At 33.0% G+C, this 26,172-nt stretch overlaps 4 protein-coding genes across 12 annotated transcripts; 3 read left to right on the top strand and 1 right to left on the bottom strand.

The window, feature by feature from the left end:
- Positions 1-10,497: 10,497 nt before the first annotated feature.
- Positions 10,498-15,089, bottom strand: LOC106335861 (putative cyclic nucleotide-gated ion channel 13). Of its 9 annotated transcripts, XM_013774515.1 has the most exons (10): positions 14,866-15,089; positions 14,708-14,762; positions 14,474-14,619; positions 14,076-14,437; positions 13,774-13,986; positions 12,984-13,279; positions 12,407-12,518; positions 12,066-12,302; positions 11,153-11,547; positions 10,498-10,886 (listed from the first exon to the last, which is right to left on the bottom strand). In XM_013774515.1, exons 2-10 carry the CDS (start codon positions 14,734-14,736, stop codon positions 10,601-10,603), a joined length of 2,076 nt encoding a protein of 691 aa, XP_013629969.1. In that variant the 5' UTR covers positions 14,737-14,762; positions 14,866-15,089; the 3' UTR covers positions 10,498-10,600. The 9 variants fall into 9 exon arrangements, with proteins under 9 accessions (XP_013629969.1, XP_013629967.1, XP_013629965.1 ...); XM_013774513.1 differs by having other exon boundaries at positions 14,076-14,619; XM_013774511.1 differs by having other exon boundaries at positions 14,076-14,619; positions 14,705-14,762.
- Positions 15,090-15,751: 662 nt separating this feature from the next.
- Positions 15,752-16,925, top strand: LOC106334806 (abscisic acid receptor PYL7-like). The gene is made up of 3 exons (XM_013773180.1): positions 15,752-16,016; positions 16,111-16,326; positions 16,427-16,925. The coding sequence occupies exons 1-3, from the start codon at positions 15,873-15,875 to the stop codon at positions 16,646-16,648; spliced, it is 582 nt and encodes a 193-aa protein (XP_013628634.1). The 5' UTR covers positions 15,752-15,872; the 3' UTR covers positions 16,649-16,925.
- Positions 16,926-17,845: 920 nt separating this feature from the next.
- Positions 17,846-19,957, top strand: LOC106334805 (chitinase domain-containing protein 1). The gene is made up of 8 exons (XM_013773179.1): positions 17,846-18,158; positions 18,237-18,310; positions 18,389-18,469; positions 18,572-18,656; positions 18,785-18,882; positions 18,983-19,070; positions 19,176-19,506; positions 19,587-19,957. The coding sequence occupies exons 1-8, from the start codon at positions 17,895-17,897 to the stop codon at positions 19,835-19,837; spliced, it is 1,272 nt and encodes a 423-aa protein (XP_013628633.1). The 5' UTR covers positions 17,846-17,894; the 3' UTR covers positions 19,838-19,957.
- A 205-nt stretch (positions 19,958-20,162) lies between these two features.
- Positions 20,163-22,944, top strand: LOC106334804 (rhodanese-like domain-containing protein 4, chloroplastic). Its single transcript, XM_013773178.1, has 9 exons — positions 20,163-20,882; positions 21,109-21,211; positions 21,300-21,386; positions 21,465-21,539; positions 21,617-21,691; positions 21,772-21,852; positions 21,931-22,173; positions 22,314-22,562; positions 22,757-22,944. The coding sequence occupies exons 1-9, from the start codon at positions 20,260-20,262 to the stop codon at positions 22,802-22,804; spliced, it is 1,584 nt and encodes a 527-aa protein (XP_013628632.1). The 5' UTR covers positions 20,163-20,259; the 3' UTR covers positions 22,805-22,944.
- Positions 22,945-26,172: the final 3,228 nt, after the last annotated feature.

A 26,172-nucleotide genomic window follows, 5' to 3' on the forward strand; every position in this document is an offset into this window, starting at 1 on the left:
GCCGCATGCCCGTAGTCCAAAAGATTCAGAGTCCATTTGATCCTTAAGACTCTACCCTAAGCCACTAACACTACCTTTATCGATACATGACGCATCAATTTGACAGATAGGGATTTGAGTTATCCAAAGAGAACATTGTCTCAATCTCTGTAGTACGAGAGTCCTCATGATCCTCTGTATATATTTTAATCTTAATATTTATTAAATGATACTTTGAAATTATATAATTTTTTAATTATTTGTATTTTGTCATACAAAAAAATTAAATCATGGATCATAAAAATTTAAGTGTGAGACTTTAAAACAAACTACAACATATATAAAAAAATCTAAATTTTTTTATTATATGGTTAATGTAGTTGTTTAGTTTATTTAATAATTTAAAATTAAAAAAAAAAGAATTAAGGCACACTAATTTGTATCAAATTTATATTATTAAAAATAATTAATTGTCATATATATTTTAGCTATATTAGGCAATTCCATAATTTTTATTTAAGGAAAAAATGAAGAACATTAATTATTAATTTATGGTTAATTTAATAAAATATTTATTATATATTTAGATGAACAAATCTATTTCTTTAAAAATTCTAAAAATCATTGTGGTGATGACAAGTGGCTACTTCAAATGTTGTAAAGCTTCTAATAATATATAAAGATATCTGTCAAAATATACATTCTCCTAATGCGTCAAACTGTAGTAATCTCAAAAGGGTTTTGTGTTACGTACATCAAAGGGATGCTTATAATGGGTTTAAATCTGAACCAACACCATGTATGTACTGCGTTTTTATCCTGACATAGATTAGAGAGGTTGCCAAGGTACTTAAAAAAAAAATCGATCTAGGGTTTCTGATCTTGGCCAAAATCTTATATCATGTTCATTTCGAAAACAGCCTAATGTTTCAAGGCGTTCCACCAAAGGAGAATATCGTATCTCTCAGATTCTGCGTTGGATTTATCTTATATAATCCTTGCACTTTGAGAACTTGGTTACCTTTACCTATTACTCTAGCTATATTGGGATAAGCGCAATGTAGTTATTCTCTCAGAGAATCTACCATTTTGTTCCAAGAAAAAACATTTTGAAAATGATCACCACTATGTTCGTTAAAAGATCTATCTTCAAGGTTTGGTGTTCAAATACATTTTGGGTCACCAACAAATCGGAGACATATTTACAACGCCACCTCCATTTGATGTTTTTGTAGGACTAGGATACAAACTCAGTGTTCTCTTCCCTTCCATACCGAGTGTGTGTGACTATTAACAGAATCTCTACTTGTTCCAAAAATATTGTATCATCAAGTGGGTAAGCAAAACATACCCATTTCAAATGGAGGATCAAGACAAAGAATAGTAAGAAACAGATTAGCAGCCCTTGAAACATTTGAAATAGATCGAAGGACTGCTAATCTGTTTAATATAAAAAATGAAATCGACGTGAAGAAAGACATTAAAACTGAAATTGACAAGAAATGTTTATCATCTTCATCAGTCTCTTAAAGTTTTATCATTGCCTTCATTTGTAACATAGTTTCTAACATTATGTCTTCATTTTGAATTTTACATATATTTATCATCTTAAATGGAGGATTAAGACAAAGAATAGTAACAAACAGATTAGCAGCCCTTGAAACATTTGAAATAGATCGAAGTGCTGCTAATCTGTTTGATATAAAAAATGAAATCGACGTGAAGAAAGACATTAAAACTGAAATTGACAAGAAATGTTTATCATCTTCATTACACTCTCTTAAAGTTTTATCATTGCCTTCATTTGTAACATAGTTTCTAACATTATGTCTTCTTTTTGAATTTTACATATATTTATTAAGAGCTAACAAAGACTAACGAATCAAATAATATAAAACATAATCATCAAACTGACCAATTACGTTTACAAGGTAAATGATCACAAGTACATACATTATACACGCTGCTTCCTGTACAATAAGCACAAGATGTTTCATTAGTTTCTTCATTGAATAATTTGCAACATCTAGATAGAAATAATACGTCTGATCTCATTTTGGCTATGAAAAATGTAAACATCTCTACTATTAAATGTAGAATCTCTCATAGGATTCTGCTATTAGTTTTGTGAATCCTATATTTATGCATAGCATAAATATTTGATATCAATCAAAAAAAATAATTTAAAAAATATTCTAAAACTAAAAAAAATCAACAAAAACAAATGTTACATATATTTATTAAGAGCTAGCAAAAACTAACGGATCAAATAAATATAAAACATAATCATCAAACTGACCAATTACGTTTACAAGTTAAATGATCACAAGTACATATATTATACACGCTTCTTCCTGTAAAATAAGCACAATATGTTTCATTAGTTTCTTCACGAATAATTTGCAGCAGCTAGATAGAAATAATACGCATGATCTCATTTGGCTTTGAAATATAAACTATTAAAGCAGTATCCTGCCATTAGTTTTGGGAAATAATTACAATGTCATGTCAGTTCTATATGTTATGCATAGCATAATTAATTGATATCAATCAAACAATTAGTTTAGAAAATATTCTAAAACTAAAAAAAATCATGTATAATCTCTCTCGTTTATCATTTTATTTTCAAAATGTACCACTATATTTATTATTTAGAAACTATTTACAGCAATTTCCTAAAAAATGTATCCACTATAACTTTCTATATAATAACTTTTTGAAAATATTATTGTTATGTAATTTAAACTATTTTTGATAAACACTAAAATAAACACTAAATATGTTTTAAAAAAATAATGAAATTTTTTTTAAGTTTAAAATGTTTGAAAATGAAAATTTAGTACATAAAATTACTTTTATAAATATGTTAGAAATACCAGAATATATTAACAAATATCTTAACAAAAAATGTGTTAATGTGTATAAAATCCTTTAACTTGAAATATCAATAACATTTTTTGAGGAATTTGTCCGAACAAAATTATATTCCTTTGCAAAATATTGTCAAATGTATTTTTTATCCTAAAAGTTGTATCCAATTTCAAAACACTAAAAATCATTTAAAATACTGGATGATGGGTCTAAATTAACAAATTATAGTATTTTTATTTTCATATATGTACATATATATATATATAATTTTAGATAAATTTATGAAATTAATAATATGAACAAATTATATATCTTAACATATCCTATATACCGGTTATAATAGGATCGTCAGGTCTATTTGTTCGACCAAAAATTTGGGTCTAATATGAAAACACTGCTTAAAATTCAAATATTATAATAGAATAACTTTAAAATTATTTGTTTTCTAATAAAAATGATAGATTCATGCATATCTTATCAAAATAATCAATGGAAAGTTCCTGTACTTTGAAAGCGCAAATCAAAATATAGTTTGATATCTTTAAAATCATGTACAACACAAACACATTATTTTATATGATTTTCTTTATTTATTTTAATATATTTAACAGTCAGAAACAAAAGCAAACAGCCAAACAATAATGTGTAAGTAATTGAATTTCTCGGGTGACCAAAACAAAATAAAATGATAAAATAACTTTAGAAATATTAATATGTACAGAAACCTTTTATAGGTCTGCTGCTTGCATAAACATAGATAATAGAAGAACTGAAAAGGCAAAACATGAAATGGGTGCAAGCAAATACTAACGTGGAATTCGTATAGCTTCCGTAAGACAAACATGAGAGGACACAAATAATTGCAGAATAATCAAAGAGAGAACCAGAGAACGTGATGAATTTGTCGCCATTATGGTCCAATTTGTCGCATTGCTATCACGAAAGACCATGTCAATATCAGTGAAAAAAAGACCATGTCAATAGATTACCAAAAAAATAAGATCATGTCAATATATACAGTGGCGGATCTAAAAAAATATTTTGAGTGGAAGCATATAAAATTAATTGGTTGATATATTTATATTTAATTTTATTATATATTTAATATGTTTATATTATTTAAATAAAAACTATTAAATAAAATTAAACTCATACAACTAAAAAAAAAATTCTAAAGAACTATAAAATAAATCACTGACAAAATAAAATGAAATAGAAATAATGGAATAAGTTGTTAAGAACACAAAAGTATAGAAAAATAAATTTGAGTTTGATGAGGAAAAGTTAATTAACAAAAAGACAGAAGAAATAACAACGTAGGAAGAAAAAAATAGAGTAAAAATGACATGTGGCCAAAAAAAGAAAATACACTATAATGGGAGTGATTGGTTACGGCTGTAGATGCTCTAGAAAACCAAAATTTAGTTTAAAGCCATATATGTCAACCAATCATTCTTTTTTTTTTTTTTTTAAGTTATAGGAAAAATATCTCTGAAATTTTAAAAAAAAAAACTGTAAAAAACTTTATTTTTAGTGAAAAAAATAGTAGTTTAAAAAACTACAGCAAAAATAGTTACATCAAATAAATCTACTGTTGCTATTCTAAAGAAAAAAATAAAAGTCACGTCCACTACAATCACCTCCTATAAAACTAAAAGTGGAGAAATAACAATGTAGGGGAGAAAAAAAAGAGAGTAGAAATGGCATGTGGACAAAAAAGAAACTAGAAAAAGAAAATCATAATAAAACTAAAAAGAAGGTTGGTGGAGGCAGGCGGGCATTCTAACCACTCACCAGTGGGGGAAACATAGAGAAAGTAAATAAATCATCACTAGAAAAATTCCACAAAGACTTTTCTCCTTTCATACATTTCGTACGCACACTGAAGCAGCAGCTTCCTAGAAGCCTTTTGAAAACTTTCCTTTTTTTAAGTTTATTTTTACGTTTGGCTTTATGTTTTGACTTTTACTAAGATTTCAATGACATTTTAAAATTTCTATATAAAAAACTCAATTATCGCTTTTAGAGGAGACATACCTTTAATAATCCAATACTAGGATAAGACATGCGTATAACGAATTTATAAGAAAATTATTTAAAAAATATTGTATAGAAAAATAAAACTTATATTTTGATCGAATAAATATTATTGGCCCTTGAATAATATTTTAAAAACTTTTTTGTTAATTATATAATTTGTTTATTGATGAGCCGATTCCATTTTAAAAATATTTTAGGTCAAAAATCATTTATCGCATAAGAACCTAACGTTTAGGCAGAAGAATCTCATGCCTACTATTTGGTTACAATGAACATGACGACATACCACCAAAAAACACGTTATCAAAAGAACCCTTCGAACAAATTTAAATTTTTTTGTCACTATTTTAAAAACAAATAAACTCTATACTCCAAGGATTTTTTACAATACACTTAAGCAATGTAAACTTATTGTTTTATCTACTATTATTAAAGTAGCTACGTGTCATCAGTAAGATGATTTTTAAAATCATTAAAAAATATATAGTTTATTTAAACATATATTATGCATATTATTAAACTAATTACCAAATTGATTATAGTGAAAAAATATTTTTCATTATTTTCTTAAATAAATATTACAAATTACCTAATATAATTAATATATATGATAATTAATGATTTTAATAAATAAAGATTTGATAAAAATTTTGTATCTTCCATCCTTTTAGTTTAATTTTATATTATAAAAATATAATAAACATCCAATTAACTATATAACAAAGATTTTAATCTTTTATCTTATATTTGAATTTTTAAAACGACTATAAATTAGTAAAAATATTAAAAAATCCTACATTGAAAATTTTGTGAACATTGATTTAACTTCATATGAAATCTCATTTAATAGATACTCAGAATATATATTATTTAAATTAAAATATATACCATATAAAAATACTTAAGTATGTTAATTTAGAAACTACATTAACAAGTGTTGAAACTTTAATATTTAATTCCAAATTTGTATTAATTTTTTAAAAAGAAAAATGCTAAAGTACATATCATGCATTATCATATGGAATCCAAAGACAACTATAATATAGAATTTTAACCACAATACATAATTTGTTAATAACTATTTTGTTCAAGAAAATAACAATATTGTAAATACAATTATGACCATCGTTCAAAATTGATTATATATTTGAAAATATAGGTGGTACAAATAAATCAAAAATATATGTAGGACATGTTGAAAAAAAAACTTCAAAAAAATAAATATTCTAAGACCCTTAAAAATTACGAAATTATTGGTTCTAAAGCCAAAGTAAAATTTAATTCGTGTATGTTTAACAATTATTTTACATCAAACATAAATAAGAAATATAAAAAAAAATATTCAGACCATATCTAAGATTTAATTCATTATTTTTTTATTTTGCTCATTATGTTATACATAGCTTTTAATAATAAAAATAGCAAGTTTTTTTTGAAACACCTAAAAAAAAGCAAGTTTTCATTATTAAAAATTTCATTAGACAAAACAATGAAAATCATTTTAAAATTCCCGAACGGAATATATTTTTATAGCACATATCTATATATACGTATATAAAAATATAAATACCAATATAACAAAATTAGCTAATTTTGCTGATGATGATACCACATATACATTTTTGAAAAAAAACTAAATAGTCGTTTTATAAAAAAAAAATTTAGAAAATGTAAAATTTATAAATTTTTATTATTTAATGAAATTAACAAAAGTTAATTAACCAATTAAATGTTAATCTTATATAAGATATATATATGTAAATGTTTCGATCATATCACAATACCGTCCTTATAAGAGTTATATATGTGTTATAATGATTCAATTCAATGATATTATTGTAGTCGTGTTAATCTCGATTAATTATGGTTGTGTTTATTTAAAAAACTTATGATATATTAATGTAAATTCTTTAAATGAAAATAACATACTCATGATCAATCAAGAGTAACACACTGCAACAATAGTATTGAATTTGAATCATTACAACACATGTATAACTCTTATAAGGACGATATTATGATATATGATCGAAACATTTACGAATATATTTCTTATATAAGATTAAAATTTTAATTATTTAATTAATTTCTGATAATTTACTAAATAATAAAAAGTTATAAATTTTATATTTTCTAAACAAAATATTTTTATAAAACGATTATTTTTTTCAAAAAAAATACACGTGGCATCCTGGTCAGCAAAATTAGTTGATGTAGCATCCATGTCAGCAAAATTAAATGACATGGCAGCTGATGTGACGACTGGGGGTATGATTTGGCCAAAAAATAAAAATTAGGTACGTTATTTAAAATTTTCGAAAGTTCAAGTATGTTTTATCACGACCATATAAATCGAGTATTAATTGAACATACGAAATAGTCGTTTTCCCGCCAATAAATACATTACTGGTTCTGAGCTCAGGAAATAGAAGCTTCGCAACCTCACTGCGTAAATCAACATTAGGCATAACGGGAAGTGAAAATAGTGAGGAAGGACATCTGAGAGTACAGGTTTGTTTTGGGAATTGTGGTGAGGGCTGCGGGTGTTGTAAGCCACAGATTTACAGTAGTTGTTCGATTGATACGTGAAACGCCAGGAGAGGGAACCTGTTGAGTAGTAGTTTTTTTTATTTTTTGCTAAATAATAGTAGTAGTTAAGAGTAATAATAAGAATTCATGTAGATGTGGAAGGAATAAATTTATTAACAACGATTGTGTATGTAACGGAGGCTGATTGAACTCCTTAAGAACTAAATTAGGGTTCACCTTAAGCGTCACCATAATTGACAGAAGAGGGAGGAGTGATGACGACCTTCTGAATTCGTCAATTTAGTGTTGGTGGACTTCTATGGTATGTCAGTGGGTTTGGTCGATTATTAAGTGTGCTGCTGTGCAAGTCTATTAGTGAAAATATAAAGAATTGACAGGTGCATGCAGTGGCGGAGGCAAGAATGTCTTTTATAGGAGTCAATTTGGTAACATATGTATTTTGCAAGGGTCACTAACCTAAATTCATCAGAATTTTCTTTGAAAATAGAAGTAAATTTTTTTTCCACAACAATTCACATGGGTCATTTGACCCTCTCGGTAGAAGGGCATCTCCAACCCTACTCCATTTTTGACTTCGAACTCAATTTTGGAATAAAATCTTTTTCAATTCCACTCCATATTCAATTCCAAAATGGAGTATACCCATTACTTTATTTTGAAGTTGAACTTTTTCTATTTATGAAATGATCCTTTTAATCTTTAATGTTTTTATTTCGTACTTAAAATAATATAATAACATGAAAATATATAATACTCTGCAAAAGATTACTTAATAGTTTACATAAAATATGCATAAACTAATAAAAGTCAAAACTAAGAATAAATAATATAAAATAAATATAATATAATATAAATACGTAATTTAATAATTTAGTAAATTGTTTTCGAAACTACCAAAATCGGTGAAGTATTATTCAAACGGAATAGATGAGTTTTTTAATCTTGTGGGTCAAAATTTTGATTGATAACATTTGTACTTGTTGAACTTGATATATGCACAAACAATGGGACCCAATACATAATTCAAATTACAAAACAAAACTTTGTTTTTTTCGTTATGTTGTTTTAATGCATACAAATATTTCTGAATTAGAAAAATTGCATATGATAAAAACCGCACGAAATTGAAATTGGAAGATAATCTCTAGTTGTATTTTTAATGATAAATATTTAATTTAAATAAAATATATTATTATGGAAATTTTGTAAACATAAAATAGTTGGGTTAATTGTTAAATTTTTATAAGTTGAAGGTACTACTAACAATTATTAACTAAATAAAAAAGGAATATTTTTTTGGAGTAAAAAATGGAGTAATCCCCTATATATTAATTGATAAACATTTAAAAAGTTGTAACTTCAAGTTTGTATTAATTAAAAAAGAGTTTTGCTTAAGTGTCACATAATTAGAATGTCAATTTTGTTTATGTGGCGGCTTGAGAATCAATTGAGAATTTTGTTAGTCCAAAATTAAATTGCTAGAGAATGTTATATTATATAGTATGTTCATCATAGATTATTTATTTATCAAATTCAAATTTATTATATATTATTTCCTTAAATAAAATCTATGGAATTACGTAATGTGATTAAGATATATATGACAATTAATGATTTTAAATAATAAAGATTTGCTAACAATCTAATTACTTTTTATCATTTTTGTTTAATTATTTATTATTAAAATAAATTACAAAATTACATTAATCATATAATAAAAATTTATATTTTTTTGTATATGTTGTATTTTGAATTTTTCAAAACGAGTATAAATTGCTAAAACTGTTAAAAGTCTCACATAAATTTTTTTGATCAAAGTTTAAAATTTTTTTCTATCAAAAGATACAATGATTATAAAATCATATGAATAAATAATTTTATTTAATAGGTGTTTATGTTAATATATATTTAATATCGTTTAAATTAAATTATACATCATATGAAAATTCATACTTATATTTTGATATTTGCATCGAACATATATTGAAAAGTTAATATTTTAATTTTGAAATCTTCATTTTTTTTTAAATGATTATAAATTATTGAAACCACTAAACACTCCACATTAAAAAAAAATCGTTAGTGTTAAATTTTGTTACACAAATATGCAAAGAATCATATAATAATATGAGTAGAAACTTCATCTAATAAATATCCATATTAAAAGTATACTATATATCTATGTTAATATCATTTAAATTTAATTATATATCATATATGATATATAAAATTAATTGTTTTGATTTATTTACCCTAAAATTGCAAATAAATTAGATTGGCTGTTTGATTTATATGTGTATACCAATTTATTACATAATAGTAACTGATTTTTTAGTTATTTGATTTATAATTATTATTCTATTATTTCCTAATATGAAAAAATACATAAAAGTAATAAATATAAAATATTTCTTCTGCACAAGACGCAGATCTTAATCTAAGTATATATCTCTTTAATAATTTTAAATCTTAAATATTTTTTAAATATCATGCCAAAACAAAAGAACGAAATGAGAATAAACTCAAAAATTAATATTTATATCGAATAATATCAAATGAAAAAAACGACACAAAAATGAAAAAATATTGAAGATAAATATTATTTGCACGAGAACGTAAACTTCTCATAACCATAATTAACTTTTAAATTGGTAAATAATGATATAACACCTTGCTGACATAGTTTCATTGTAATCAAATAGTAGGCCGGAGATTCTTCGGCTTAAACGTTAGGTTCTTATGCGATAAATGATTTTTTAACCTAAAATATTTTTAAAATAGAATCAGCTCATCAGTAAACAAATTATGTAATTAACAAAAAAAATTAAAATTGTTTAAGGGACAAAAATATTAATTCGATCAAAAATATAAATTTTATTTTTCCATACGATATTTTTTAAATAACTTTCATATAAATTTAACATGCACCTTATCCTAGTACATTGGATAAAACGCAATTCCATTTTGGAGTTACCCTATTTTATTTTAGAGTAAAATTTGGAGTAACACACGGGAGATGCTTTGATACCGGTTCAGCCATTGCGTGTATGTCTTAGATAGAGAGAAAAGTCTCATTTTTTTATAGGCAGTAAAATGATTCAGCAGGTTTATTTTAGTTGACAATTTACAAGTGGTAAAGTAGACTCGTGGAAGAGATGTTTCAATCATCATCAACACCGAAATCAGGCTCTGATGGCTTCGGAGGAAGCAAAGGCAGTGTATTGTGCTGACGCAGATTGCGAAGCGCGTTTGACGCGAACCGCGACGCGTATAACGTCGCAACAAGGCTCGACGACGACGCGGCTCTGCGTTCGCGTTTTGCAACCGCGATTCGGAATTGATCTTCTTCCTGCGTTAATGACCTAGCCAATCTTCTCCGACAATGTCTCCGCCACGCCGCTTGTATAAACGACGCTCCCCATGTCCTCCATTGTACCGAATAAAACCTGACATTTCAACCAATCCACACTGAATTAAACCAAACATAACCGAGAAGCAGATCGGTCAACTTATAAATAGACCAAACCTAAATTTTAACCAATTCAAACAGACCAAACCCGAAATTTTAACTAATCCAAACCAAATTAAACCAAACAGAACCGAGAATCAGAACGGTCAAATTAATATATTGACCAAAGCTGAGCTTTTAACCAAACCGAATTAAACTGGAAATCAGAGAAGCAAACCGGTCAAATTATTAAATAGACCAAACCTGAAAGTATGTTGAAGCTGTTTGCTATGTAGCCGTCTGAACTGCGAGGCGACAAGCTTGAGATCTTCTGCTGCAAGAGCAAAGGCTTCTACTTCAGTCAGAGCTTGAACTGTTCTCGGCGAGATTGGAAAATGAGACGAAGACTGAGGATCCAACGCCCACGTGAGAAGATCCTCGCCGCAAAAGTCGCTAGCATTGAGGTACACGGCGTTGAAGAATCCCGTCCGGCCACCGTTCGTGGTGGCGCTCATAAGCTTACCTCTCATAACAAACAACATCTCCTCCACTGGGTCTCCTTCCCTAATCGCGTAGCTATTCTCAGTGTAGAGCACTGGTCTTAGCTTGTCACACACGGCATCTAGGAGCTGCTCATCCATTATCTCGAACAGAGGTACCTTCACCACAAGAATTGTATCAAAGATTAGTTCTTTGTATGTCTATCAATGGAAGATGGAAGAAGAGGCATGCCAATTTTACCCGAAATCCGGAAAACCGAACCGAATAAGAAAACACCAAAACTGAACCCGAAATCATAGATACCCAAATAGTTCATATATTTCTATATTCGAAATATCCAAACCAGAACCAAAACCCCAAATGGATATCCGAATTATCTGAATTATCCATTTTTTTAACTGAACCATCCGAATACTACGATATTTTACCCTATATTTTAGCCGAATTACACGAAAGATCAAAGCGAACTGCACTAATCTTAATCTGAATATTTTTCCGAATATTAACCGGTTCCTAGTTTGATTAACCGAACCGGAGGCAAGGACCTCCTGAACTGATCCGAACCTAATCTTCTTAGGTTATTATATAGATCATAAACCCCAAACCCGAGCTACCCAAACCGAACAGATACTAGAAATGCCCAGGTCTATGGAAGAGAAAAGCTGCGTGCACTTACTTTCTTGAGAAGATCGAGGCAGAAATGGCGTTTAATGTCTCTTCTGAGGTCATTAGGGAGGTTACGCAGAAGGTTTTCTTCTTCAACTCCTCTGGTTTCTTGCCATTTGTATTGTTCATACCTTCTGATACGTTTCCTTAGGTCCTCTGGTAACATCCGATGAGCCATCCATTGCTCTGCATCTCTTTTTCTCACTCTCATCTCCTCTTCCCTAACTGTTGTCGACTCCAAGTATTTCTGCAATGCAAAGTGGAAACATCAGTGTCCTATCTTCCAAGTCACTTTTACGTGTTGTGATGAAAGTACGGCAGTGATAAGAAGCGGTTCTACAAGGTTTTGACCTGCATATTGCCGATAAGTAGTGCGAATAGAACTAGTCCAGATATGCAAATTAATACAGCAAAGATAATTTCTCCAACGAACTTGCTTGTGTTGAGGTTTTGTCCCAGTGCACTGCAATGAGCAAAGCAAGTGATCAGGTTAGTCTTTAATGACTAATGATGCTACTAGAAGAAGTTGTGTCACATGACTCCTACATTTACATAAAAATGGGGTATAACAGGCTCGAAATGGAGTTACACATGTGACTAATGATGCAACTAAGAGTTGATAAACTGTGTCACATGACTCCTACATTTACATAAAAATCCTATGTGACTAATAATGCACCTAGTTGATAAACTGTGTCACATGAGTTCTACATTTACATAAAATTTGCTATAAGAGGCTTGAAATGGAGTTATATATGTTTAATGATGCAACTAGGAGTTGATAAACTGTGTCACATGACTCATACACTTACATAAAAATGCTATGTGACTAATGATGCTACTAGAAGAAGTTGATAAACTGTCTCACATGACTCCTACATTTACATAAAAAATTGGCTATAAAAGGCTTGAAAATGGAGTAACAGACCTTAGATTACGCAGACCCCACCAGAAGCAGTAGAAGAACTTCTTCCAGAAATCATCTGATTCAACAATCCCACTCTTGAGAGCATCAGTGAAGATACCAAAGTTGAAAGTAGTTGAATTCGTTATATCATCAGGGTTGATAAACGGACACGAAGTAGTCAGGTAATCATTTATAACATTGTTGTTTCCATCGCAGTAGAGAAACCTCAACTCACACCCTTGTCTCTTCTCACAAGCTTCACGCCAGCATCTGTCTTCTCGTTCAACTGATATTAAGTACCACAAAGCTCCAAACACCTAGACAAGTAAGTTATCAGATAAAACTTGACGATACATGGACAAAGGTTATGCTATCTGGGTAGGCCTGCGGTTTCGTTTTTTTTTGTTCAGGTATTTTGGTTCGGTTAATTAGACAATCCCACCGAAAATGAACAGAAAAAATCGATTCTGTTTAGTTTTCGATTAATTTTGGTTATATATTTTTTTCCGAAATAACCGATTTTTGGGATTTTGGTGTAATTTATAAAAAAACACATAGATTTGGTAATCTGGTTATTTTCGGTTAATCCGGCTCGTTTATTTTGGTTACTTTCAGTTATTTTTGGGTTTTCGGCTTTTTGAAAATTGAAAACAAAACCGAACTGAAAACTAAATTATTTTTCAAAATCTCATCGAACTAAACCGAACTCAAAACTATAACTGAACCAAATACTGAAAATTTTGGCTCGGTTTGGTTCGGTTCGGTTCAGACAAAATCAGTGGACAGACTATCTGGTGACTGGGAAACTCACATGACTGGCTAACATGTAGAGAGAGAGGTTCCAAGCAGCTCCAGCCCAAGCTGTTTCAGTAACTATGCCAGATGTTCTTGTAACTTCACTGTAAAGCGGGTAAATACGAAGAATCCTTGGAATGTACTGAGCAAATATGACAGTTATCAGGTAGTCCTTAGTGAGCAAAGAGACAGGTTTTTCCACATTCGGGATAACAGCCAAGACTACAAGCTGGAGAAGAAACAAACAGAACATCACTGAATGAAGTTATCAAGAAACCATTTTAACTTAATTAAAAGGTTCAGTCATTTAATATTTACCTGTGGGAGTGGAAGGATAGAGAGAACATCGATGATGAAATAAGAGGAGAGATACTTTAAAGCAATGGCTTTAGGATCTTCAACCAACTCGCCTCTACCGAAAACCCGGGACAAAGGAGAGACATAAGCTGTCCTAAACTGAAACACAATGTGAATAATGTAGAAGGCATCTACAAACGTTCGAAGCACGCTAGCTGCTATCTCGAGGCTAGAGTGCAAGTTGAGGCAATGCTTTTTTCCATCAACAATGGGAATGTAGAAAAACAAGGGATCAATGGCGAGAGCGATCACGGAAGCGAAGAGGAAGGTTTTGTTCCAGTTCTGTAGAAAGGAGCCTTGTGGGTTTATGATGTTCTTCTTCTGTGTACCAGTAGCGTTTCTCTTCTCTTCGTTCTTATGTGAATTGAAACTTAAGGGTTTCTTGAAAGTCCTGATCTTGTCTGATCCTTTCTCAAACCCTCTTCGGACATTATTCAACACTGCGTTTAGAGATGGTCTAGCTCTTCTTCCGTAACCATACTCTGTGGATGATGGTTCTTTGAACCTAAACACAAATTAAATTAATAACTTTAGACCAATCATTTCATATACTTAATTTCTCATACGAGATTGAAAACAAGCATACGTACCACCTTACACGATTGTCACGGCCAAAACCCATAAAGTCAAGGACTTGGTACTCTTCTCCTGAATCATAAAGAACAGAGTTCATATCATATACAAATCAAACGAAGAAGAATAAGAAGAAACTGAAACTATAAAGTAAACGTTTGAACCGCTGATCTCAGACCAAGCCGGTGAAGTAACTGATCTGTGATTACTGAGAAGCGGTTATGAAGATTTAAGAGTATAAGGGTTTCTCAAACTCCGATGAAGTTACTCAGGAAAATATCTTGAACTTAGAATTCTCTGAAATTTTCTCTCAAAGTCGTCTTCTTGGTCAAGCTTGGCATGGCGGGTGGCGCTGGTAAAAAGAGACCAATCTTAGCAGTTTCTTCGAAATTGGACTATTCCATTACATGACAAAAGAGAGGGAATACGCCAAATAATAATTAAGAAAACGTTTTGGGCTAGTTGATAATATAAAAATTGAAAAGAGAAAACTGAGTCAAACTAAGTGAGCCAAAAATACGTAATGGGCCTAAAGGCCCAGCAAGTCCAAATAGATCATTCAAACAAAGCCCATTTTCTCTTTCTTTGTCCTCATATAGTTTGATCACAGTTTTCGAATGTAGAGAAAAATATTTAATAAAAAATCGATTTGGCACGGTGATCCAAATAGAACTCCCGGTTTGATATCCGGTTAATAAAGCGTTTTGCATGTGATTTCATGCTGACATCAGTTCTTATCCGTTCGACTCTGTGTGAATGTTTTTAATGTGATCCTATGTTGACATCTACCTAAAATCCATGGTAAGATTCTTTCAAGATTCTATCTACTTTCCAGAGGAAGATATTAAAGTAATTTATAGATTAACTTATTTGGATGGATAAGAGAGAGAGAGATAGATATACACGAGCTAAAAGTCAGCTTATCCAAAAAAGAGTTAGACGACAACCCAATGAAAACATGACACGTAATATATGTCGGTTCATGGTAAGTCCGTTGGTGTTAAGTTTGTCGGTGTGTTCGTTGTTGATTTTTGAGCCAAAATAAAAGATTAAAAATGTTATAAAAGCTAATTTATTCTTCTATGTTTTAGTCTCCTCCTTTCCTCTCGATCTTATCCACTTCCCTAACCAGACCAAACAAGCTTCCTCAAAAAGCACAAGGAAGAACGAAGACAAGAGATTGAGATGGAGGAGGTCATCGTAGACGATTCAGAGATGTACGGAGCTCTTGTCACGGCGCAGTACGCACGGTTGCATCATCGTCAACACTGCGGAGAGAATCAGTGTACCTCTGTTCTCGTCAAATACATCAAAGCCCCTGTTCATCTCGTAAGCGTCTCAATCTTTTTTTCTTAAGCAGATCTAGTAGTAGTGTTCTTGTGGTAACTAACGATGGTTTTGTATATTACATGAACAAACTCAGGTTTGGTCACTTGTCCGAAGATTTGATCAGCCTCAGAAGTACAAACCGTTTGTAAGCAGATGTACAGTCCATGGTCATCCTGAGATCGGTAGTCTCAGAGAAGTCAACGTCAAATCTGGTCTTCCGGCGACAACTAGCACCGAGAGATTGGAACAGCTTGATGATAATGAACGTATCCTCGGTATCAACATCATTGGTGGTGATCACAGACTTAAGGTATATAAAATCTCATAATAGCTTTTTACAGATTCAGAAGAGATTATAATGAAAAAACAAAATAATAGTAATAATAATGAAATGATATATTTTTTTTCAGAACTACTCTTCGATCTTGACTGTACATCCGGAGATGATCGAGGGGAGAGCAGGAACTATGGTGATTGAATCTTTTGTTGTGGATGTTCCTCAAGGCAACACCAAAGATGAGACTTGTTACTTTGTGGAATCACTCATCAAGTGTAACTTGAAGTCCTTGGCTTGTGTCTCTGAAAGATTGGCTGCTCAGGACATAACAAATCCCATCGCCCCCACCTTCTGAAAAAACTTGGAGCGGAATCATTTAGAGCTGTGTTTGAAGAGATTCATTTAGTCTGGTTATATGTATAGAGAAGCATTTGTGGTCACATGCAGTGCTATGTTTTAGATCAGGTCCATATGCCATTTTGAGCCTGTGGTGAAAGTTTTGATGTAGTTTAGTTTCTGGTGTTTGTTGGACAGTGTCTGTGTATTTATGAACCATTTGTAAGAACAAACCAGAGCTACTTGATATGTTGTTGGTGGGTCAATCAGAACACATACTCCTGTTTTTGAGTACTCTTTTGCTAACTTCTCTGTATGTCCCATAAACAACTTCCAGATAAGACCTATCCAGTTTTATTTACCCTGAACTCAAAAGCGCAGCGTTCTATGTGTGTATAAGATAACACTGCAAAAGAAACCAATTACTCGTTCTCAAAAGTGATATTACAACAAAGCCAGATCATACAAAAGTTTGTGATTTTCAAAAGCTAGTTTCATCTTCAAGAATGATACAAGACAAGTAAAACATTTTACAATGGTGTACTAATTATGTAATGGTCTACCACTTTTCTGTTGGAGTACCATCAGGGAACACAGGAGTAAGATCCTTCTTTCTAGGACTACTTTCAATCTAATCTTCACGCTATCATCATCATCATCATATAATCAGAGTTAGGAGGCCCATCATCTTCTCCTTCTTCTTCAGCCCAGTCACTTTAATCATTATCCGCACACCCTAACCATCCACATCAGACCATTCTCCATCATCATCATCACTTTCTCAATCGGTTTAGTTTTGATTTTGGCTTTTAGGTTTTCATTTTTTGGTTCCATAGATATAAAAACCGTTTGGTTATTTATGAAATTTAGTTTGGTTTACCTCGGTCATTTCAGTTTTGGCTCAATTTGGGTAATAATGCTAAAAATTGGTCAATACCCGTTAAAATTTCGGTTTCAATTCAATTTCAGTTTGATTTTGGTTTTTGAATAGGTTTGCATAATTAGAATAAAATTCAAATTTTTTCTTTTTTTCTGTCAGATCAAATTTTGAGTGATTTTTCCTAAAAGTTACTCAAATAATTTGGTTATTTTGGGTAATTTAGATAATTTTCAATATACAAACCGTTCAGATATCTGTGAACATCGGTTCGGTTTTACGTTTGGTTTATTAAGTTCGGTTTTGGGTCGATTTTCGGTTCTCCTATATGCCCAGACGGACGTATCTCGTTGCATTGCGAAACGACGTCGTTTCAGTCAGATACACGATGGCGAGGAGGCGCGAGAAACGTTCACCGGCGACGGAGAGTTCGGAACGGCGGAAAAACCGAGACGAGTCAAAACCACGAGATGGAGAACCAGACTCAGACCGAAGGCTCATCACCGTCTTCGTGGTCTTCTTCATCGTGATCCCCGCAGTCTCAATGGCGGTGTACAAAGTCAAATTCGCTGATCGAGTCATCGAAACGGAGCCATCGATACGTCAGAAGGGAATCATCAAAACCGATATCCATTTCCAAGAGATCCTCACTGTGAGTGTTGCCTTACTGTTTTCGTTTCAATGTTTGAGAATCCATTGAAAGCTTTAGGGGATTTGAGTTTTGGTTCAGGAACATTCAAAGGCTTCAGAGAATTCATCAGCTAGGCATTATGATTATCCAGTGTTGGCTTACATTACGCCGTGGTAGGTTTCTCCTAGTTTCTTTCTTGGAACAGTGTCACATGTGAATTGGTCTTATTATATGATGCAAATGATGTGTAGGAACTCTAAAGGATATGATATGGCAAAGATATACAACTCCAAGTTTACACACTTATCACCGGTTTGGTACGACCTGAAGAGGTATCATCAGTTCATGAGTTCCATGTGCTTGCACTGCATTTATAGATCTTCGGTGTTTCCTGAAAAAAGGTGGTGACTTTTTGGGTTTCTGTTTGATATTAGCCAAGGAAATGGATTGGTTTTGGAAGGGAGACATAATGCTGATAAGGGATGGATCCAAGAGCTCCGAGCAAGAGGAAACGCGATGGTAGTTTAACCAATACATCCAGTTTCTTTTCTTCTCTGTAATGGCCTGAGTTCAGCACCCGGAGAAGGCTGATTCTTGATGTATTTTTCTTTGTCTGATAGTTTGAGTTTTGATTCCATGTCATGTAGATATTGCCAAGAGTTGTTCTAGAAGCAGTTCCCGAGGAGTTGCTTAGTAAGAAGAAACTAAGGGGAAAAGCTATTAAGCTTATTGTCACAGAGTGCAAGTAAGGGTCTCTCAGATTCTAGATGAAAGTTATGACATGGAGCTTGTTAATTATACAACACACCCTTGTCAATTGTCATCATATTTACATTGTATTCTAGGGAAATGGAATATGATGGTATTGTGCTAGAGTCTTGGTCAAGGTGGGCAGCTTATGGTGTTTTGCATGACCCGGACATGCGGAAAATGGTATTTTGTGTCCTGTACAACTCTTTAGATCCGTTAATCTATGTCTTGCAAGCATCAATCCTCATGGTCCCTTAGCCGTTTGGGTTTGTGTACTCAATCTTCTAGGCACTGCAATTCGTGAAACAACTTGGAGACGCCCTTCACGAGCAGCATATGCAGTTCATGTATGTCATTGGTCCACCTCGTTCAGACACGCTCCAAATGTACGATTTTGGGCCAGAAGATCTTAAATTCTTGAAAGATTCGGTGGACGGGTTCTCTTTAATGACCTATGATTTCTCAAATTCCCAGAACCCTGGCCCCAATGCTCCTCTCAAGTGGATAGATCTCACCCTCAAACTCCTACTTGGCTCATCCAACAACGTAGATTCAAGCCTGGCAAGAAAGGTTCTTCTTGGTCTCAACTTCTACGGCAATGATTTTGCAATCTCTGGAGGTATAGTTAAGTTTCTTGTTCTCTTCTCGCCTTTTTCTCCAAAAATAACTGAATAAACTACCTTTTTTAACAACATTCAGGAGGTGGAGGAGCTATCACCGGAAGGGATTACATAGCGTTACTCCAGAAACACAAGCCAACGTTGCATTGGGATAAAGAAAGTGGCGAGCATCTTTTCATGTATAGAGATGATAAGAACATCAAGCATGCTGTCTTCTATCCTTCATTGATGTCTATCCTTTTACGGCTTGAGAATGCTCGTCTCTGGGGTATTGGCATTTCCATCTGGGAGATTGGTCAAGGTTTAGATTATTTCTTTCATCTTTTGTAAGTTTCTCACGTTACTTTATCTTCCTTGTTAACTTAAAACAGCTGCTGAGAAAGTGAAATTAGCCACTATGCTCTTTTCTTACACAAAGACATGATCAATAGACATCTCACGTTGCATCCTGTTTCTGTTAACTTAAAACAACAGCTGAGAAACCTCTTGTAGCTAGTTTTGTCTCTGGATAAAGTGGAAGTCAATATACTCTGTTCTTACACCGAAGACATCTCATCCGAAAATGTCACGTGTCAAACAGGCAGTGGCTAAAATTGATAACACAGTCCACGTCAGCTTACCAGAAACAGCTTTTCTGCTTGTCCTCACATTTCGTTGCCACTTCTTTAATCTTTCTTGAAAGTTTGATGATACGTAGAGGACAACACTTGGTGTAGAAGGAGAAGGAGAAAGATAAAGATAGAGAGAGAGCCATGGAAGCTTTGAAAACCGCTAGCTTTAGTCCTACGTCGGTTTTATCCGGCAAGAGATCAGAAACACGAAAGCCCTTCTCGCTCCCTAGCCTCTTTCCACCGAAGCCACCGAAACCAATCTCCCAAGAAAGCTTATTCAGGAGCTTCAATGGCGGGTTGGCTCTTCTAACCTCTGTTCTAAGCAGTGCAACAGCTCCTGCTATATCCCTAACGTACGAGGAAGCTCTGCAACAATCTACGACCTCTCCTTCATCTTTTGATTCAGATGGCTTGATCGATGGGATATCAAGTTTCGTCACGGACAATCCTCTGGTTATTGCCGGTGGAGTTGCTGCATTTGCTGTTCCGTTTGTTCTGTCTCAGGTTCTGAACAAAAAGCCCAAATCTTTTGGAGTCGAGTCTGCAAAGAATGCTTATACCAAGTTTGGTACTGATAAAAATGCTCAGCTGCTTGACATAAGAGCCGCTGCTGATCTCAGACAAGTGGGCAGTCCTAATATTAAGGGTTTAGGTAAAAATACGGTTTCAGCTGTTTATAACGGAGACGACAAGACTGGTTTCTTGAAGAAGCTTTCTTTGAAGTTTAAAGATTCTGAGAACACCACATTGTTCATTCTTGACAAGTAAGGCTCTTGGAATCTACAAATTTCTCCTTATAGCTACATTGAATCTTTTTAGCTTCTGATAGTGTCTGATCAGTGAACTTGAGTAGTGAGTGAATATCGTAAGTGTTATTGTACATCTGATACAATGTTGTGGTTGGAGAGAAACTGAGAAGCATTTAGACTTCACAACTTGTTTTCACTGCCAGTAGTTTAATACAGTGTGATTGTTTGCATGGAAAGCCAGGTTTGATGGAAACTCCGAGCTTGTTGCTGAACTGGTGGCACTTAATGGATTCAAATCTGCTTACGCTATTAAAGATGGTGCAGAAGGACCTAGAGGCTGGGTGGTTTGTGTTTCTCTCCCTCTGATTCCACAATGTTTGTTTTCTTCTTAACTATTCAGGATTGTGATGTTTTTCTTTCTGGAATTTTCAGAATAGCGGCTTGCCTTGGATAGAGCCAAAGAAGAATCTCAGTCTTGATTTGAGCAGTTTGACTGATAGTATCAGCGGTGTATTTGGCGTAAGTATACGATTTTACAATTCATTAAAAAAAGTTGAGAGATGATTAAAAAAAGGGAGAAACATAATAAATGTACAGGAGAGTTCTGATGGTGTCTCTGTTGCAATTGGAGTAGCTGCTGCTGCTGGATTAAGTGTTTTAGCATTTACAGAGGTCAGTTTCATCTCTCTTTCTTCTCTCTTTGTCTCCAAGAAGATACTATAATGTTATCTATGTCATCATCACAACAGATTGAAACCATACTCCAACTACTAGGTTCAGCTGCACTTGTTCAGCTTGCAGGCAATAAACTTCTATTTGCTGAGGTAACTTCTTCACATCTTTAATATCTCGGAAGTGGTGATGTGTTGTTGATGGTTCTTTGCTTTCTGTATATGGTCTACAGGACAGAAAGCAAACTCTAAAACAAGTGGATGAGTTCTTGAACACAAAGGTTGCACCTAAAGAACTTGTTGATGAACTAAAGGTACAACTAGTTTAGGTATCTCCATTAATTAGTAATGAAACCGTTTCTATAGATAACCTCAACATTGAATTAACACAGGACATAGGAAAGGCTTTTCTTCCTCTATCAACAAGCAGCAAAGCTCTTCCCCCACCAGCAGCAGAAGCAGCTACAACCACCACCGTGGATGAAAAAGAACCTGAGCCAGCAATTAAAGCCGCCACTGCACAAGTAACCATATATCCAGCGACCGAAGCTGCTACGGAACAAGTAATCACAGAACCAACAAAAACAGAAGCCAAACCGAAACCTTATCCAAGACCATTATCTCCATATGCATCGGTGATATTTCTACACTCCCCTGAAACCTCTCTTACATTATTTAACACAAAGAAGCTATGTTAAGACAACCATTGATCACATGAGTGTTTTGTAATCTGATGTATCTCTCTCTCTCTTTCTCTTCTTCACTATGTTTGCAGTACCCAGACTTGAAGCCTCCAACATCTCCCACACCAGTAAGCAGCAAAGGTCTTCCCGCACCAGCACCAGTAGCAGCAGAAGCAGCTACAACCACCATCGTAGACGAACCAGAACCTGAGCTAGAGCCAGCAATCAAAGCGGCCACTGCACAAGTAAACTCAGAGCCAGCGGCCAAAGCCGCCACTGAACAAGTAATCACAGAAGCCAAACCGAAATCTTATTCAAGACCTCTCTCTCCATATGCATCGGTAATGTCTCTACATTCATTTCTCCTTAAACCTCTCTTTACATAAGTTATCACAAAGAAGCTATGCTTGGTGGAAAAACGAAGAAACTTTATAAGCCGTGATAGTTAAGACATCCACTGATTAGTCACATCACATGAGTGTTTTGTAATCTGATGCCTCTCTCTCTCTTTCTCTTCTTCACTATTTTTTTGCAGTACCCTGACTTGAAGCCTCCAACATCTCCCACACCATCGCATCCCTGAAACAGAAGAACAATATTTAACGGATCTGTGTAAACTTCTTTTGTCTTATTCAAGAACTTAGATGCTTCCTTTCCTTATGTCGGATCTGAGATAAGTGTATTCTGATTATTATTATTTTTTCTTTACCCCTCTTGCCGCCATTGATGTTGTGCTGTTGCATTGTTCAAATCATCGTTGATTAGCACAAAGTCAAATAAAGTAAGTGGCGGCCCATATTAGGCCCAGTATAAAGTAGGCCGGCCCAGGGGACGAAAGTAATAGAACTTGACTTTCTCATGGATTCGATTCCCTTTAGCAAAAGGTTTAGTGAAAAGTTTTTTTTTAAGTGAAAAGTTTGATATATACTTAAGCATAAACCTATTCAGAGTCAATGTTTTTCTTTATAAACTGCGTACACCTTAATTATTCGGCATCTAATAACAAGTTGATGCCAGTCTAGTTCAGTTTGACGTATATCCGATTATCTAGACATTTTAACCAAGTAGTAACCACTAAATTGCTAAGCATGTATCTTTATTAGTTGGATAGCCTCTTTTAGGCTAGTTTAATCGAGAATAAGATACTATCAGTTAGATTTAAGATAGATATGTGCGAATTGTTGAAGATGATCGAAGATCCAGAGAATGACCTTCTTTCAAGTCAAAATTGGATTTTTGTAATCGTAGGGATCGTTTTGAAGAATTAGCTTTGTTTTCATTCACGCAATTTAAATGTTCAAGCTGATTTTTTTGGCTAAAAAAACTCGAGCATAAAGATGTCTTTTTCATATGTCGATAGTAACAAATCCTCAAAATAACTGTTTTATCTACCAAATTTGATATTTGGAGTTTGTTGGAAAACAAAATAGTTGAGATAGATCCATCACCACAAATGTAAATGAATGTCAGCACAAAACATGATATTGAGTTTGGAAGTTTGGAAGTTTGGTCGTCAATCATGCAGAAATGGTCCTAAATGGACTATGCGCCAAAGAAGGCTGGTCCTAAGTCCTAACAACAAGGGACGTGTCGAGTGTTCGTTACAACTGTTTTTATTGGTTCTGTTTTTTTTTTTTTAACAATATTTACCGACAAATAGCTTTGTTTTTTATAATGTAATGTTTTTCTTTGTAATGTAATGTTGCAACAATTTACCTATAGGCTTTACACTATACATAAAAATACACGAGTACACTTACGAAGGGAATAAAAGGGAATATCCATGGCAAAATTATATTTAATTAGCAAACTTTTAACTTATACTTTTTTGAGTGCTAACAATATATTCTCAAAAAAATCCAAATTTAATTACGGAAGAGAAAAGTAGTAATAATTTAATAAATGTAATTATATTCCCTAATGTTGAATGATATCTAACGTAGCGGCTTGTTTTTTTGGTTTCGAAGAACAGTAGGGGATTGTTTCGGTCTTTTTTGGTAAAAAGATTGTTTAGGTCTTGTTATCTTCTTGAGTTAATTAGTTGATTAGATCATATGCATGAATGATATCACGGTTGTATTGAATTCCGGCAAAGTAAGAAATTAAAGTTGTCCTTTTTCACATGAAATTATGTAAACCAGGTTTTCTAAGGAAACTTGTAAATAGCAATGATTAAATTTGTACAGCTAGACCATATAAGCGTGGTCGAGTGGTCGACCATGTATTCGAAACCTACTATTTTAGATATGTTCGTTTTGCTGATTATGCAAAAGGAGTACTAATTTTCATTGTGCGTAATCGAGAATGTATGGCGCCGATAAACAGGCTCTCAAAAATTAGTCAGTTGGACCTTGGTCCATCAAACACCCCTAGATTATCCAAAAAAAAAGTTTGTACAGGTATCAAAACAAAACAACATTTGTACAGGCATCATTGAAAAGACTGCTTAATTACGTACTCTCTTGTTAAATTATATGGTTCCGTACTAGCTTTAATGTCTATTTTGCGGTTGAATTTTTGGTTCTTTCTTTTTGAGTTCTCTTATTTTTGTTGAGCAATAATTTTTAAGTTAAAAACAAATTTGTTGTGAATAAATAAGAAGCTGTATTAGTTCTTTTTCTTTGATTTCCTTTTTTTTGACATCTCTTTGATTTCCTTATAGTGGTAACAATTACTGTATGAGATAAATATCACATTTTTTATGTAGATGTTTATGGTTTATGTGTCGCCATTATAAGAAATGAAATTTCTCGATATTTTGGGATTGACAGACACACGACCAAAATTAACAATAGAGATTAGGTCATCTGGGTCTAAGAGTCCAAAGTTTAAGCTATCAAACTTTAAGCTCCTGTTTTTCGGTAATGTTGTCTCACATATGATTTAGGAAGTGAGTGGCCAGGAGGAGAGAAGCCACAACTGACTAATTTTAATTTTTTACTAGTGATTTGGATTAATAGACAAAACTGAAAGGAAAGCGGTATGCACAAGCGCAACAAAGCAGCATATAACCCAGAAACCAAGCAACCCGGTAACCAGACGACCTTGGCAACCCGACTCTTGTTATCAAGAGAATAGGGTTATCTACCTAACTCATATTAGACCATGATTAACGCCGAAACCCAAATGGATTTTTTTATTTTATTTTTATTTTTATTTTTTATTTTATTTTTTTGTCTGAATAAAAAAAAGAAATTTAAAACCAACCAATCACGGGCCGCCACGTGTAAGTGGGGCCCGCAAACAGTGTAAAAAACCAGCGAACAGCGATCTTTATTCTGGTCTTTCTACCACCGGTTTTTTCTTTCCTGTGGGCCCCTCCCCCCTTAAAAACCCACTAAAAACTCACTAAAAACCCCGATAATCCTATCCTTAGATGAGATAGGACCTTCCAAATACTTAATTTTTTTTTTTACATTCAAATACTTAATTATTTTCTACTATCTATATTATAATAGTTGAGTTTTTGCTTACTCCTCAGCGCGCCACGTCAACATTTCGTGGGCCCTACTTTTAAAAAGTGTGAAAAAATGTCAAGCTCATGGTTCGAACTCGGGTTATTGAGATATAAATACCAACATTTATACCACTAAGCTAACTGATACTTTGTACATTGATGGCCGAACCTAATATATATTTATGATGGTCGGAAGCCCTTGCTTCTTCGGCTTCCTCTGAGGGTCGAGACTACAAGTGTATTATGAGTTTCATTTTTTTAATGGGATTCATCACGTTAAATGAAAAAAAAAACTCAAGTTTGCAACAATTATGGTTTTCCTATATTGTAAACTGTTGTCGTTTAACATGAGTTCGGGTTCTTTTCATCATTGTCTCAAACAAGTCTGAGTTACAGAGTTGCGCCGTATGTGTTCGTAATCTATTTTTTCACCGGTGAACTGTTCATGTTCCCATCTTAAATCGCTTTATCATAAATGTTCTTGATTTGTATCC

Source organism: Brassica oleracea, chromosome C3 (assembly GCF_000695525.1).
Source record: "Brassica oleracea var. oleracea cultivar TO1000 chromosome C3, BOL, whole genome shotgun sequence".
NCBI lineage: Eukaryota > Viridiplantae > Streptophyta > Magnoliopsida > Brassicales > Brassicaceae > Brassica > Brassica oleracea.